The 17,899-nt window shown below is 34.3% G+C and overlaps 2 protein-coding genes across 5 annotated transcripts in view; one reads left to right on the top strand and one right to left on the bottom strand.

Annotated features, from left to right (window-relative positions):
• The window catches only part of LOC136034764 (uncharacterized), a 187,837-nt gene extending 184,645 nt beyond the window's left edge, over positions 1-3,192 (bottom strand). Inside the window, exon 1 of the mRNA XM_065716165.1 lies at positions 2,948-3,192. Within this exon, the coding sequence (XP_065572237.1) occupies positions 2,948-3,160 (213 nt within the window). The 5' untranslated portion in view covers positions 3,161-3,192. The remainder of the gene's footprint in view (positions 1-2,947) is intronic.
• LOC136034761 (fibulin-1-like) overlaps positions 1-17,899 on the top strand; it is a 198,962-nt gene that overhangs the window by 180,371 nt on the left and 692 nt on the right. For all 4 annotated transcript variants that reach the window (XM_065716156.1, XM_065716158.1, XM_065716153.1 and 1 more), the window contains 2 exons: positions 2,536-2,671; positions 10,650-10,767. In XM_065716156.1, the coding sequence (XP_065572228.1) occupies positions 2,536-2,671; positions 10,650-10,767 (254 nt within the window). The remainder of the gene's footprint in view (positions 1-2,535; positions 2,672-10,649; positions 10,768-17,899) is intronic.

Genomic DNA, 17,899 nt, shown 5'->3' with positions numbered 1-17,899 from the left:
TTCCCTCCCAATTCTCCTTGTACTTTTGGTATGATGCAATTATCCCTGAAAAAAAAACATACATCGACGAAGTTTCTTCTAAAAAAAAACAACACGAAATTTCACATTTTGGAGATTGGAGCTTTAAACCTCTATGCTAGGCTTCTCTTATGTGATGTATATAATAAAGGGATTTTCAATACGGTCGGTTACTTTTTTTTAGGTGTTTACCCCTTTTTCAAAAATCAGGCGAATTTTCTCAGAAAATTCTAAGAGAATTCTTAAAATTTTAGCTAGATTCATTTGGGTTCAGAAAAACAGCGGGCATGCTTACTGAACCCAAATGAACCAAGCTTAATAACAGTTAACTAGCTTAAATCAGTGTAAATCAATTGCCTGGCTTAAATCAATTGCCTTATTTTTGAAACAGAAAGGAAATACACCCCTAAAGTTCAAGGAATCTCGATGAAAATTACATCATCAGATTCGGCGTATCAGATAATCCTATTGTAGATGTTTCAAGCTCCTATCTATCAAAATGCAAAATTGTGTTGCTTTTTTCGATGAAAAAACATAAGAAATAAAGAAATTCAACCTGGGAAGATATATGAAAGTGAGCGAAGAGGGGGGTGAAAAACATGCCCCACCTAACCTAGTGCAACCTATCCCATCCTCAATCCCTAATGTTGATATTGTAATTTTGGAAAAATAGCAGTGGTGGTTGGGTGATAGGGAATCTAATTCAGGCTGTTTTTCCGTAGGAATAAGTTCAATTTTACATGCTTTTAGGAAAACAACTGTCAAATAAAAAGAACAATTAAATTAGATACAAAATGAAACAAAATACAGTAAATTCTAAACGACAATGATTCTTGGCAAAGATATTAATTTATTTAATCAATAATATATTCAATTATAATGGATTTAATCTCAAAAGAAAACCAAACTCAAATCAAAATTACAGGAAGTTATATCGCACTGGTATATTACAACTGATGTAGACGTGTCCTTATGCAATTTCCTACATTTTACAATAGTGTATAGAAGGAGTAGAGATACTCAGAAATCATTCTGCCTGCATAGATACCACGTTATGATTTTATAATGAAAATAACTTCGAATACCACACTGCCTTTCCATGACGAAAGTAAAACAGTTTAAAATAGGGATGAAACCTTTTAATTGACAAGTGAATAGATACAAAATTATTTAACTGGATATTTCGAACACATATACAGTGTTAACACATATACATATATACACATATACATATACACTGTCAATTAAAAGGTCTCATCCCTATTTTGAACTGTTTTACTTTTGTAATCAAAATGTATGTTAAATACACCTCAATTCTCCCTCGAACTTAAATCCCTTTTATATTCAGATATTAAAAAAATAGAATAGCAAAAGAAAAACAAATTTTAAACTTAACCATCCAGCTGTAAAATTGACTCCCTTTCTTTTTATTGTCCTATTCAATTAAATAAAATGAACAGGTTTGAAAAGAAATTCGTCACCAAAGAATCTTATCAAAAAGTTTGTGATAAAAAAAAATGGAATCTAAAAGCGACTTGGGCCAATACTCACAGACAATTAAAATGGAATTCTCATGACAATTACTATACCGACGGAATTGGTTTTTTATGCTGATTCTAAATATATAAAATTCTTTTAGTTTATTGTTACCTACCCAGAACCAAAAATCTGAGAAAATTCGCCTGATTTTTGAAAAAAAAAAGGGGAAACACCTCAAAAAAAGTAAGCGATCTTATTGAAAATCCCTTTATTATATACATCAGAGAAGCCTACCATAAATGTTTCAAGCTCCAATCTCCAAAATGTGAGATTTTGTTTTTTTTTTTTTTAGAAGAAACATCGTCGATGTATGTCTTTTTGTGTTTTGTTTTTTTCAGGGATGATTGCATCATACCAAAAGTACACGGAGTCACTCCTAACTTACAGTTTGTCTCTATGGTACAAAATGGTTCCTTGGTAAATCAAAATATGTGCAAAAAGTCTGTGCACCAATTTACAAGCAGGGTGACAGAAAGGCAATAAAGATATGTGTAGGCTAGTTTGCGGAAAACAAGTAATAAAGATTTTTGCATGCAAAACAAGGTAATAAAGATATGTGTGCAAACAGGGTAAAAAATATGTGTGAAGATCGAAGTTTACATCCTATTGAATAAAAATGGCAGTTTTTGCTGGAGGAGACAAATGGAAGAAGAATGGGCCAAAAGATCGTTTTCAATATGCTTGAAATTTTTATTTATAACTCCTTGGATAATTAAAACTCCAATGCACTCAACTTCAATAAAAAATAAAAACTACCGAAAATAAAAATCACAGACAGCCCAAAAAGTCAAAAAATTTATTCTCCGAATGACTTCGAACTGAAAAAAGTATTCAAGTTGTTTTTTATGCAATGGATTTAGGATGAAATCATATTTTCAGATTCCGCATTAGGGAGTGAAGGAATTTTACTAATCTGCAGCCCAAAACAATTTCAGCGCTGCGCTATGTAAACAACTTGTGAACAAATTTTTTTTTTAGATCTGCGTCAACAAATACAATTGTCTGTAAGAAATCTTGCCAAACTAGAGACATTAGATGCATTCTAAATACTACTTTATCAATAACTTATCAGTTCATTGCGCTTCCTTCAATCCCTGTTCTAGATAAACCACTGGTAAGTCATTTCTATTCATAAACTCTTAGCTTTATTACTAATATATTCCTAAGAGGAGATTTGAAGCCAACAAGCATTTGGACCTGTTGGTTTTTTTCAGTGAATGATTTCTCTAGGTAAATTAGATCTATGTTTCACGCGTCCCTGAAGTAATAAATAAAATTAAATATTATTAGAAGATGAGCATTTCTTAAAATCTTCAGATTGGCCAAATGAACGTTAACCTAAAAGTAGGGCCAAAAACTACTACTAGGACTATTATTAATATCAACTCACTGCAGCGTCAAACCGTCTGAGACCAGCACAGATACGCACACTCCTCCTCCCTTCCAATCTATTCAAAGTGTCTCTCGTTAAAACCTCACCAGAAGTTCCAATTTCCCTTGAATCTGTCCTTACGATATCCTTCAATTTGATTCGGGGACGACAGGCTTTTCGTTTGGCCCTAGATGTTTGGCTAAAAAGGCCAATCTTTGGCAACCAATTCATCCTTCACCCTCCAGGAAAACGTGTCCTTGCCATCTCTACCTTTCTTTCATTATAGCCCTAGAAAATAGGATAAAACCATATTCTTCGTTGAGCTTATTGTTTATAATAATGTCAGTCAGACGGGCACCCAAAAACAATCCTTTGACGATTCTCCTGGAAAACATCTAACAAATCCTACTCCGTCTTGCGGGGTACCAACATTTCAGAGACTGTCATCGTGGCTTTATTTTCATCTTTATGCTCACGTGTCACCAGTATAACTGGCAATATTCTTATTTTCGCTCACTGACTATTCCTTCCATTCTTCTAAACTTTTTGCAACTGTGAAAAAAACCTTGGCTATTCTACTTTTAGCATTTTTCCCAAATCCAGTATTTTTACTAATCATACCACTTACGTAACTGAAGCTATTGCCAAGATTAATCATCTTGTTACCCAGCGTCACCTCTTCATCCTCAGTTCTCGCCAGCCTTAGTGGTTTAGTTTTCATATTAATAATTTTCAAACCTATTCTTGCAGCCTGAACTCACAAAACCTCCATAAAATAATTCATTTTTCCAACATGTTCATATAGGATATTCAAATTGTCAGCACAATCTTATTGTATGAGAGCTTTACTTTCCCATTTGATTTCATTCTCCCCTATAGCCTTTACCTAGCTCCTTAAGACGTCCAGAATATGATCCTTATAAATGGGATAGAACGCAAACCTCCTTACTTCACATTCAAAACTAAGCCAGGTTTCAGCATTAATTCCTACCTTAGCCGCAGAAATGTTATTCCCGTGTATGAGAATAATCACAGTTAACATATTTATCTGGTAGGCTACACCATACAAGAATAGGACCTTCGCTAAAGCTCCTCCATAAAATGAATCAAATGCTTGCTCATAATTTATAAAAGTAAGGTTTAAAGGGATCTGATGACTCAGGCACTTCTCAGTTAATAATCTAAGTGTGAATATTTGGTCAACGCATCCTTTCCCCTTCTTAAAGCCACACTGTTATTCTCTAAAAACATTTATCTACATAACATCTAAGTAAAAATAAAATATAATCATGTTAAATATTTTATTTTCATACAGAAACTACGGAAATACCTCTAATTGCCACACTCACTCATATCATCTTTCTCATAAAATGCCCTAACTAAAATTTTCCAAGAATCGCTAAGTACTTCTGTTTTTCAAAAATTGTATTCAGAATCCTCGGTCTTTTATTAACTTTGTATTAACTTTGCAACCCCTATGTTTAAAAAATCACATGGCCTTATTGCTTTTTAATCCTTTTAGAACTGTCAATAATTCCTCCTCTAAAAATAAATTTTGCTTCACTTCCAAAGTGCCACAAACCTTTTCATTCTTTTCTATGCCATTTCCTGGAATTTTACCGCTGTTTGGGTCAATCTTAAAATGTTCTATCAATCTTTCTTTAACTCTTTCTTTATGATTGATTGGGCTCCTTTTCCCATCTTCAACTGAGATGAGTTCAGCAGGTTTTCTGCTTTCTCTTAATTTCTTAACATGCCAGCAAAATATTCTACTATTATGCCGTCTGGATACATTTTCAAGATATTTAGCAACTACATATATGGCCTCCTCTTCACACCTCCTTATTTCATATTTTGATACTTTCTTCACTTTCCTTACATTCCCCTTACTTTCATGTGATCTATCACTCAAATATTTCATGCACAAGCTTCTGATCATCCCCACTATTATCAAAGTATTTTCACTTATTTTCGTAGCTGTGTTTATAACTCTACTCCTTAAGACACCATTTCCTAATTCACAAAGTATTTTCGTAAAGTTGTTTCATCCAACTCCTATATTGTCGGATTTTAGGCTCTCCTACTTAATATTCAAGCTGTCACTAGAAAGTTTCTCTTCGACACTCATCCCGGAGGCCACCAACATCATAATTTTTCTGGTAGGTAATTACCCTTCCAAAATACAGATTTATATCAACCATACGCCCTACTAGATGGTGATCATTAGTTTGAACATCAATAATAGCACCCCTATATCTTTCATCGACCCTGTCAGTCTTTGGTTTATAATAACATGATCAATAGAGTTGATCTTCTTACCTTCATGTGGGTACCGTGTCAACTTATGGGCAAATTTATGACCATATTCTGTATTGTTTATAACTAAATGGTTAAGCCTAAAACATTCCAGCAATCTATAACCATAGCTATTTTCTTTTCACACGCAAAATACCTAGATTAGGATACCCTCTATCCCTATTTCTACCGTCACGGGCATTTACATTCCGTGTTAAAATACCTTATTTCTACATTGGACACTGTCTATTTGTTCCTGTAGCTCCTAAGAAGTCTAGTTCAAAAATTTTGAATTTATCAATCAAAATATCAACGCAATAGTTGTTTCTAAGCTTTGTAACATACCAAGGTACAATTCTTATATGATTCAAATAATTAAATCATTATCGTCCCAGGAAAAACAAAGGGCTCCTAACCAGTGTACGATAGGGAATAATACATACCCTCAAGGCTACAAAAAGTGCTTAACCCGGCTCAGAACAGAAGAGCAGGAAGTCCTTCAGATCTTCAGTATAACTGGAGGGATTCGCAATTCTGGGCCCATATTGGTCATAACAAGGTTTTCCAAACATGGTGATGCTCTTCTATTCGCAAGAGTAAAAATTCTAGATTATCTATATCAAGTCTATTAGCTCCAATTCATTGTATTTTCATTCCAAACAAATAATATTTTACTATGTGGAGGAATCCCATATTAGATAATATAGCTTGGAAGAAATTTTTCCGCCTAAAAAAGCCCACAAGATAAAGAACAGACGTTTAATTTTGTAGGTCATTCGTTCATCTTTACTTCTTAAGGTGCGTACTAGATACTAAGATTTTTTTTTCACAAATTAGAACCACCTGTCAATGCTTACTGTTGAAGTTTTATTTGAAACTAGATCTACGTTGAATTGGCAACGTGAGGTGTTGCGGCAACCCTTGTTCGGCTTCGCCTAGTAAAGTGCTGCGAGAGCAACACTTTGGTTTTGTTTCGTTGCTTAGATTAAACGCTGAAGTTGTTAATCTGTAAAGATCTTAAAATAAATACTAGGTACACCAACTTGCAAAAGTCGCAGACCCCGCAGTGCAACTAGCAAAAGTTGCAGACCCCTCATCGTTAAAGATGCTTGTAGCCTAACAGCCGATTATTACTTACAAGTCCCCTACATGTCTTACCGCTGGAGCCAAACTGGTCTTACCATCAAATACACCGGAAACAAATAATAAGTACACCGACTATCAAAAGCTGGGAAACCCTCATTGCGGAAGATGATAATGAGCTAATAGCCGACTGTTGGCTAAAACTTCCCTATATGTCTATTTTTGGTTTCAGTGTGTACCTTACTACTGAAGTTGTCAACCCCTTTAAACTTTCAAACTGGTATATCTCATGAAGCAATTTCTCTACCAAAAAATGGATGACATATACTTTGATCAGCTCATCAAGAGCTATCAACTGCCGTCAAAAAAAAATCTGTCTTAGTTCAAAAGTTGACTTTTTTGCCGTGGGCCAACTTTCTAACATCATCACTTAGAAAGAAGCAAAGGATAAACTCTAATTTCTTTAGCAATTGGAGAACTTAAGTTGTCTGTCTGTCTGTCGACTGACGTCCCTGTCCGTATATGACGTCTGAATTATTTCATCAAATACCAATTCAAAAACGAATGTATTCAAGCCGAAGTAGCTCAGTTGGTAAAGCGTTATGTTCCAGGTTCTAGGTCCGAGAGGTTCCAGGTTCGAACTTTGGCTTTAGCATTAATACAAAAGAAGAAAAAATACTAAAAAACATAAAAACTAAAAAAAAAAATAAAAAAAAGGTAAAAAACTAAAAACTAAAAAAGTAAAAAAACTAAAAAAAAACTAAAAAAAAGAAGGTAAAAACTACAAAAAAAAACAAAAAGAAAAAAACAACTAAAAACTAATAAAAAACTAAAAAAACTAAAAAAAACTAAAAACTGAAAAAGAAAAAAAACTAAAAAAAGGAAAAAACTGAAAAATAAAGGAGAAAAAAAACTAAAAAAATAAAAATAAAAAAAAACTAAAAAAAGTAAATGTATTCAAGCCGAAGTAGCTGAGTTGCAGGTTCTAGGTCCGAGAGGTTCCAGGTTCGAACCTTGGCTTTAGCATTAATACAAAAGAAGAAAAAAAACTAAAAAAGGTAAAAACTACAAAAAAAAATAAAAAAGAAAAAAAAAGAAAAAAACTAAAAAAAGGTAAAAAGAAAAAAAAAACTAAAAAAGGAAAAAAACTTAAAAATAAAGGAGAAAAAGAAAACTAAAAAAATAAAAATAAAAATAAAAAAACTAAAAAAGGTAAAAACTACAAAAAAACTAAAAAGAAAAAAGAAAAAAAACTAAAAAAGCTGAAAAAAAGGTAAAAACCAAAAAAAAACTAAAAAGAAAAAAAGGAAATCAAACAAAAATTTATTTCATCATATACCAATTCAAAAACGAATGTATATACAGACCGGGACACAGGGAATACAAATGACGACCGGAACACTCAAAGAGAATGTACAGACTGGGACACCGGGACACAAATGACGACTGGGACGTGTGTGTCGACTGACGTCATGTTTGTCGACTATAAATGACGACTGGGACACAGGGACACAACTAAAACAGGGACGACGGGGGGCACAGGGGGATATATAAATGACGATGGGGACACAGGGAATGTTTGATTAGCAATCACCATCAACAAAGCTCAAGGGCAATCATTAGAATAATGAGGTATAGATCTGAATACGGATTGTTTTTCCCAAGGACAATTATATGTTGCATGTTCAAGAGTCGGTAAACCTGACAATCTATTTATATGTACAGAAAATGGGACAGCGAAGAATGTTGTATATTCGCAAGTTTTACGTAGTTAAAAACATATATATATATATATATATATATATATATATATATATATATATATATATATATATATATATATATATATATATATATATATATATATATATATATATATATATATATATTCACAGGTGGGACAAAGGGACACAACTACAATGGCGCGTAACTAATATGGCGCGTAACGACTTACACGCGCGGGGGGGGGGAGGCTTGGGGGGAGAGGGGGGGGCGCGAAGTTTCCCCACTAACTAGGTGTTGGGGTGTATATATATATATATATATATATATATATATATATATATATATATATATATATATATATATATATATATATATATATATATATATATATATATATATATATATATATATATATATATATATATATAGGAAAAACAGTAATTCTATATTAGAAAGAAGGTTTATCTGCAGTTATTGAGTAATTAACAGTAGTGAATGCTACATTTAAAAATAAAATGAGTGAAAAATCAGAAAAAACGCTAATTACATCTAGTACTAAATAGTTTACGAAAGATAGCTTTCATTTGAAGGTAAAGTTGTCTTTGGGGCTCAACATATTGTTAATATTTGAATTTTTACCGCTGGAAAGCGCTGTGAGATTTAATAGATTTTTATTTATTTATTTGATTTTATAGTTCTAGAAGGCAACACTGACAAAACGTGCCATACTCCTAAAACTTTCATGGTTTTCGAACAACCAGAAGAAAAACTTTCAAAATTGTAGTTTCCTGGTATGAGTGGATCTAAGATCAAACTGGGAGGCAAAAATTCTGTTTATTGTTATGTATTTAGTACTTCCAATCTTTCATGTTACGTGAGACACCCACTCTCAACTTTAAACAGATTGTGGTGTCTGTCTTGGAAGAAAGACTAATATTTGGCAAAGCTGCTGAAGCGTTTGGCTTAAGAAAGACAACCATATGTGATTCTATAGGACACATCTCTTCGTGAAATAAAAAAAAGGGATCAAAACAGCCATTACACAGAATTAGTACCCCAGAGGTGATTTGGACCCCTTTGCAACCAGTGTTTACTTAAAAATAACAGAAAGAGCCCAGCATCAGCTTCAGGAATTCAGTTTAATGAACCGAAGTCTGACGCCAAATGCCGTCCAAAAGTTAGCTTATAACTTTTGCTTTCTGCGGTTTGATTCTGTTCATCATAGTCCCTGAAATTTGGGCTAAAAATGAGACGGCTCGCTTAGACTGGTTTAAAAGCTTTGTACATCAGGATTCTGAACTTTCAGCACGGATGCCAGAAACACCAGCCAAGCAAGAGCGGCTGGGTTTAATGCTTCTGTTTTCAAGCTGTTTTTTGAGAGTTTGAATTCACTTTATGTTCATTGTCAATTTGGACTAGCTAAAATTCAAAATTGCAACGAAACAAGACTTTCTACTATTTTATAAGTCTTACGTATTTTTGCCAAGAAAGGAACAAAACAAGTATAACAAACTGTCTTAGCCAAAACAGGCAAAAATTTCACCTTTCTGTAGTTTGTAACTACAAGTAGAAAGACAATTCATGCAACGTATGACTTTTTTCACGTTAAAGCCCCTGAAAGAAAGTTTTGAGATGCCCCTTCCCCCTTGGATGTGTTGCCCTTGCTCATCAAAGGTTATGCATAACAGCACACAATTTGCTTTTTTTTTGCAAGCAAGTAAATGTAAATTTAGATAAACTAGTTGCATTGTTGCTTGAAAATCCTGAAGTCTATGTTTCAGTTTCGGTCATCTATTTCTGTAAGTTAAAAGTTATCCATTTTCTCACATTCCTGCTTTATTGTTCACATTGAATTCAACCACTAGACATGTCACTTTGTAGTCCTTTTAAATACGCTGTCGAAGAGTCCTGTGATTCCTGGCCTCAGAAAAATCCTGGCCAAAGGATATTTGTGCATGAAGTCGCACAACTTTTGAGAGTGCAATTTATCCAAAAGATGCTTTTCGGAACTAACCACGTAGTTTATCAAGACAGGCATACGGTCTTTTCTCCTAAATGTTTTTTCTGACGTTTATTACGCTCCACTATTTGTGACAAAGCTGAGCTACAAGAGGGGCCAAGGGCTGTAAGACCAGCAGCCCAAGAGGAAGCAGCTACACTATAGTCACCTGAAAGAATGATATCATATTCAAAATCTACCATTGTTTGTCAGTTGACGTATTGCTCAATTGTAAGTGTAGCTTAGTTTAAGCCGCACGGAAAATGTGGCTCTATTCTGCTTTCTAGGACTGTAATGAGAGAAAGCTTGAAATGACTTGGACACGTTTTGAGAATGAAGAATGACAGATTGCTAAATATTTTCGTTTTTGGTCATCCATCTAGGGGCAAACAAAAGCAGATCACCTCAGATGAAGTGGGACGAAGTTGCAAGAAAGGATGTAAAGGACAATTCTTGAGAGGGTTTTAATAAAAAAGTTCAAAAAGACTAGGATGGAAGAGAAACTTAAGCAGCTGCGCTTGCTTCAGGTATTTTGGTGCTGCTTTAAGTTGCTAGTAGTAATAGCAGTAATAGTAGGAGCAAATTGTATAAAACTCTTAATAGGTGCATCTTTTCCAGGTCTTAACAAAAATATTCACCGTGTCTACAACTCACAGGACAAATTTTTGGACTCAGTTCGAAATGGTCGAGAGTAAATTTGATCGTAATTATCAGCTTCAAAAAGGACAGTCTACCTGTAAGTATTTAACTGGAAAAGCTCGAAACAGTAAAGGCTTTCCTGGGAGTTTTAACTTACACGATGCCGAATTTCAGACTCAAAAGAACAGTAATATGAAAGCGATCGGATTCTTTTAAAGTCATTATCTTGTTTTAAGATGAAATAAAAATCTCTCAACCCATCAAGCTACTTTAGTAGAAGTTGCATCACCCTATAATGTTTACAAACTAAAAGTCTGGGATGAGCAACTATAAAATCAAATTAATTTCTAAGCCATACCTTGGTCTTTGTTTGCTACTAATTACTAATTTGATGCTCAAGTACATTTTAAATAATTTTTAGGGTACTCATCACTTTTCATCGAAATAAACAAAAAATAGAAAAGCTTGTGTATAAAATTACTAAGCAAGCAGTATTAAATATCCCCCTAGAATACCCATAACTACCTATATTGCATATTAGACATATTCTTGAAGCACTTCGTTGCTTTCATGATTGACATTTGCAAAACAGACAAAGCTATCATTTGCGAAGTTAACCTCACAATGCACTCACAATTTTTACCTGTCGAAGCACTTTAAGCACTGAAAAACTGCTGCCCAAACAAGACCATTTTACATTACTAGATATTTTCAAAAAGAAGCAATATTAAAACGTATAACCAGCAAAAAAAAGTTTTATAATAAGTGAAGCTGAAATGAGCAGAAATAAAAATGATTACTCAGGTCAAACTTAAAATGGAAAGAAAAGACTTTGAGTGGTGGAGTGAAACACAGAACAAATAGAAATTGAATTGAATAACCAGCACAAACTTAAAATGAATGGTAGTTACCAATAAACGTGGGGCTACTACTGCCTCAAAGAAAAGACGCATTGTCAGAGTACACATTGGTGTTACGTAATAACAATTCACACGTGAAACGTTAAATAAGAACAACTCACATATTGAGAGTTACATAGTACTTTACGAGATTCTTTTCTTTTGGATTTCTTTTTCTTTCAAGGTGTTTTTCTCAGGGAACCTTTATATACTAATGATTTTGTCCCCATTAGCATTCGAAAGGGTGATTTCCATCGAATCGAATGGTGCCCTAGACAGCTGGACTATGAAAATCTTTCCAATATTGTATTTCAGTTGATAAATTCTACGAAATAACCAATTCCACACACAATAAGAATCCCCTGCTCCGTTTAATGGCTCGATTAAATATTTTCCAACCCTTATTTTTTAGAAATACCTGCCCCTTCAGAAACAAATGTGCCACCATACGGCATTACTGCCACTGAAACTCGAGGTTCAATATGCACATAGTTTTTTTAAATTCTATATCAACAGACAATCTCAGAGTTTTCACATAATAGCTTTTTGGCCTTTTTTTGGCTAATATTGTTGTTTTGCGCCACAAATCGGCTGAAAATGCAGCTTTGCCGTGGGAAAACCATTTTGTCTAAAATAAATGTCTACGTTAACCGTTCATTTTGTAGGACTACCTGCATCCTTAGAAACTAATGTGCTACCGTACAGCATTACTGCCTCTGAAACTCGAGGCTCAGTGCACATATAGTTTTGTTTGATAAATCTAGATGAAATAACTATCTCATAATTTTCACAAACTAGCTTTTTGGCATTTTTTTGGCTACAATCGTTGTTTTGCACCGCAAAATGCTTGGAAACACCACTTTGCTGTGGGACAGTCTTTTTGAGCAAATACATATGTGTGTTCACCGTTCATTTCTTAGGACAACCTCCACCTTTAGAAACGAATATGCCACTGTACACCATTACTGCCCCCTCTGGTATCCCTCATCATTCCTAAGACATTATTAAATTTTTGTAAGTAGTGTGATATCTAATTCCGCTTCCCCCTTCTAACCCCAGTTATAACAATTCCACCTTCATTTCTTTTGGCTTCCATCATGGTTCAAGCGATTGCACTTCCCGCTACGCCCCCTTCGATTCCAACTCCAAGTCTGACTCCGGTTGCCTAAGTTCCAGATTTGCCTGTTCTGTCTCTTGGAGGGAACTCCAAGTTCCCTCAGTTCCAAGATATTGTATGTGCCTACCTTCGTGGTAATCTATCGCTGGCAAATGGCACCCTCTGGCGCATATTATCAAACTATATGGTTTTTTCAAGCTTATTTCCCTTCAAAAATAAAATTATATACTAAAAAAAGACCATTGTTTTTATTTGAACAGCGGAAACTTGCCGTTTCACTGCTGGATTGTGATACCCCATGACTACTCCCAGACTGTGACACTCTATGGCTGACAAACGACACCCTCTACCAAGCATCATCACCCATATGACATTTTTACGAACATTTTTTCTAACATTTTTCTGAAGAAATATTCGTTTACACAGGGATCGATGGTTTAAACTTAACCCATTAGCGTTCCTTCTGATGACTCCTAGCGCTTGAGGCCAGCGTGGCACAATGTACCACTCCCGATGACACCCCATTGGGGCATATTATCACACTTAAGGGTTTTTTCTTGGTTTCTTCCCTCAAAAACTAATTTATAAACTAAACAAGACCATCATTTTTATTTGAACTTGTTGCTTGGTGATTTTTTTTTGTGAAACTTGTTGAATGTTGATTTTTTTTTTTCTTCGTCAGATTTGTACATTGATTTTTATTTTTGTGAAAATGATTTTGTTCATCAAAATTATTATTTGCTGATTCTGTTCGTGGAACTTGCTGCGAGCTGATTTTTGTTCATGAAACTTGTTGCACGTTAATTTGTCTCTGATTTTACTCATGGAACTTGTTGCGAGCTGATTTTCATTCAAGAAACTTAGCGCATGTTGATTTTAGTTCGTGAAATTGTTACACATTGACTTTTCTCCTCGTGAAACTGATTTTGTTCATGGAACTTGTAGCGTGTTGATTCTTGGTTCATGAAACCTATTCCGTGCTTATTTTTGTTCCTGGAACTTATTGTGTTCTGCTTTTTTTTGTTCGTGAAACTTGTTTTATGTAGATTTTTCCACTTCTTCAAACTTGTACAGTGATTTTTTCTCCTCGTGAAACTTATTTTGTTCAAGAAACTCTTATATTGCTGATTTTTCTTGTTTGTGGAAGTTGATTCGAGTTCCAATAACAAAAAAATAGCAAGCAAGAAGCTCCAAGAACATAATCAGTTTCACGAGCAGAAAAAATCAATTTAAAAGTTTCAAGAAGAGAAAAAATTGACGTGCAACAAGTTTCACCAAGAAAAATCAGCCCGGAACAGGTTCCATGAACAGAATCAGCACGCAGTAAGTTCCATTAACAAAATCAGTTTCACGAGGAGAAAAATCAATGTACAAGTTTAACAAAAATAGAAATCAACAGGCAACAAATTTTACTAACAAAGATTAGCACACAACAAGTTCCGTAAGCACAATCAGTTTCACGAGTAAAAAATCAATGCGAAACTTTCACAAAGAGAAAAACCAACATGCAAAAAGTTTCACGAACAAAAAATCAGCACACAAAAAGTTCCATGAACAAAAAATCAGCAGGCAACAAGTTCCATGAGCAAAATCAGTTTCACAAGGAGAAAAATCAGTGTACAAATTTCACGAGGGGAAAATTCAAAATGAAACAAGTTTCATGAATGAAAATCAGCAAACGACAAGTTCTATGAACAAAATCAGTTGCAAGAGAAGAAAAATTAATGCAGATGTTTTAGGAAGAGATAAATGAATATGCGACAAGTTTCATGAATCAGCAAGCAGCAAGTTCCATGAACGAAAAATCATAACGCGACAAGTTCCATGAACAAAATTTGTTTCAGGAGGAGAAAAATCAATGTACAAGTCTCACGAAGAAAACTACCAACATACAAAAAGTTTCACGAACAAAAATCAGCACGTAGTAAGCTCCATGAACAGAATCAACACACAATAAGTCCCATGAACAAAATCAGTTGCACAAAGAGAAAAATTAATATACAAGTTTCACGAAAAGAAAAATAAACTTGCAAGAAATTTCACGAAAAAAACCAGCACGCAACAAGTTCAAACAAAAATCAGGAACTTCACATCACGAACGAAAATTAGGAAGCAGCAAGTTCCACGAACAAGAACAAATTAGCTGGAAAAGGGCTCCATGAACAGAATCAGTTTCACGAGCAGAAAGATCAATTTATAAAATCTCCCAAGCCAAAAAATACCGTGCAACAAGTTTCACAAAAAACCCAGCGCGCAACAAGTTCTACTAAGAAAATCAGCGGGCAACAAACTCCATGAACAAAATTTGTGTTTCAGGAGCTAAAATCAGGACGGAGCAAGTTCAACGAACAAGAAAAAAACAGCATGTAAAGAGTTCCGGGAACAAAATTAGTTTTACGAGGAGAATAAATCAATGTACAGTTTCTTGAAGTGAAAAATTGACGTGCAAAAAGTTTCATGAGCAAAAATCAGCACACAGAAAGTTCTATGACCAGAATCAGTACGCAATAAGTTCCATGAAAAAATTGAATTTCTTGAGGAGAAAAATCAATACACGAGTTTCAGAAAGAGAAAAATCAACATGCCACAAGATTGAAATCAACACGATAAGAGCAGATAATCAACATGTTGATAAGAAGAGAAAAATCGACATGTCACAAGTTTCACTAACTAAAATCAACACAACAACTAGTTTCAAGAATAAAAATCAGCACGCAACAGGCTCCAAGAACATCAACGAAATCAGTTTCACGAGGAGAAAAATCAATATACAAGTTTCACGATTAGAAAAATCAACATGCAACAAGTTTCACAAAAAGAATTAGCATCTAGAAACTTCCATGAACAAAATCAACACAAAATTATTCCCCTGAATAAAATTAGTTTCACAAAGAGAAAAATCAATGTAAAAGTTTCACGAAGTAAAAAATCAACATGCGACAAGTTTTACGAACAAAAAAATCAGCACGCAAAAGGCTCCATGAAACAACAATCAGTTCTACTTGTAGAAAAATCAACTTATAAGTTTCACGAAGAGAAAAGTTAAAGAGAAAAGTGAGTCCTCTGTGACAGCAATGGCTCAGGAAAATCTTGTTTACTTTTTTTCTTTTTTCTTTTTTTTCTTTGAACCTTTTATTTCTTTCGAGTGAAAAGCTTTATGCAAAGAGGCAAATAAAACAGGATACGATTTCAAAGTGAGGTAAGATTTAATCTGAAAGAAGATACACAATGGTTTCTTTGATCTATTCCCAAAATATCTACTTAGAATAGTAAATAGAAAAATTTGGAGATTCAAATAGCAGTAGCCATATCAAACAGTTCGTGGTAACGAACTGTAGTAAGGAGCGACCCGGCTCTATAGTAAACGAAACTCTAAAAAACGGAATTTCGATGCTAAAAGATATATCAAAAGAATTGGATTTTTATGCTGATTTTAAATATATAAGTTTAATCAAATTTAGTCTTTGTCATCAAAAGTTACGAGCCTGAGAAAATTTGCCTTATTTTGGAAAATAGGGGGTAACACCCCCTAAACGTCATAGGATCTTAACGAAAATCGCACCATCGCATTCAGCGTATCAGAGAACCCTATAGAAAAAATTTCAAGGTCCAACCTACAAAAATGTGGAATTTCATATTTTTTACCAGAAGACGAATCACGGGTGCGTGTTTATTTGTTTATTTGTTTTTTTTTTGTTTTTTTCCCCAGGGGTCATCGCATCGACCAAGTAGTCCTAGAGTGTTGCAAGAGGGCTCATTCTAACGGAAATAAAAAGTTCTAGTGCCCTTTGTAAGTTACCAAAAAAATTAGAGGGCACCTAGGCCCCCTCCCACGCTCATTTTTTTCCCAAAGTCAACGGATCAAAATTTTGAGATAGCCATTTTGTTCCGCATAGTCGAAAACCATAATAACTATGTCTTTGGGGATGACTTACCACCCACAGTCCCTGGAGGAGGGGCTGCAAGTTACAAACTTTGACCAATGTTTACATACAGTAATAGTTACTGGGAAGTGTACCGACGTTATCAGGGGGATTTTATTTTGTTTGGGTGTGGGGTTCAGGGGAGGGGGCTATATGGGAGGATCTTTCCTTGGAGGAATATTTCATGGGGGAAGAGAAATTCAATGAAAAGGGCGCAGGACTTTCTAGCATTACTATAAAAAAAACAATGAAAATATAAACATGAAAAAGTTTTTTCAATTGAAAGTAAGGAGAAGCATTAAAACTTAAAACGAACAGAGATTATTACGCATATGAGGGGTTCTAAAAATACTTTAGCATAAAGAGCGAGGTATTTAGGAGGAGATAAATACTTCGCTCTTTATGCTAAAAATTTTTTAAGTAATTTCAACTATTTATTCTACGGCCTTTCTGATTCAGGGGTCATTCTTAAAGAATTGGGACAAAACAAGATTTAGTGTGAAGAGCAAGGTATTAACGAGGGGACCAACCCTCTCATATATATAATCAAAAATATAAGAAATAAAAGTTTGTTACGTAAGTTAATTCTTAAGTTACGTATTTTTTTTACTAATAAAAACGTTCGTTAAAAATTAAAAGGTCTAGTTGCCTTTTTAAGTAACCGAAAAATTGGAGGGCAACTAGGCCTCCTTCCCCACCCCTTATTTCTCAAAATCGTCTGATCAAAACTAAGAGAATGCCATTTCGCCAAAAAAAGAATTAATATGCAAATTTCATTTTAATAATTTATGTACGGAGAGCCAAAATCAGACATGCATTAATTCAAAAACTTTCAGAAATTACATAAAAAAAACAAGTTTTTTGAAATGAAAGTAAGGAGCGACATTAAAACTTAAAACGAACAGAAATTACTCCGTATATAAAAGGGGCTTTTCCTCCTCGACACCCCGCTCCTTGCACTTAAGTTTGATTCTTTCTCGCAACTCTACTTTTTAAAACAATAAAAACTTTAGCGCAAGGAGCGGGGTGTCGAGGAGGAAAAGCCCCTTTCATATACGGAGTAATTTCTGTTCGTTTTAAGTTTTAATGTCGCTCCTTACTTTCATTTCAAAAAACTTGTTTTTTTTATTCAATTTTATCAAGGGTCTGAAGGTGCTGCCATAAACTTTCACATGTTATTCTTTTTTCACTTTTCTCCAGCTAGCTATTTCACTTTCAATGTTTAAGACTGAGGAAGCAGAATGGTATAAAAAGTACATCCTAAACTTTCATTTTCTTTCTCAACACTAA

Source organism: Artemia franciscana, chromosome 13, assembly GCF_032884065.1.
Source record: "Artemia franciscana chromosome 13, ASM3288406v1, whole genome shotgun sequence".
Lineage (NCBI taxonomy): Eukaryota > Metazoa > Arthropoda > Branchiopoda > Anostraca > Artemiidae > Artemia > Artemia franciscana.
This window is presented reverse-complemented; position numbering and strand designations above follow the sequence as displayed.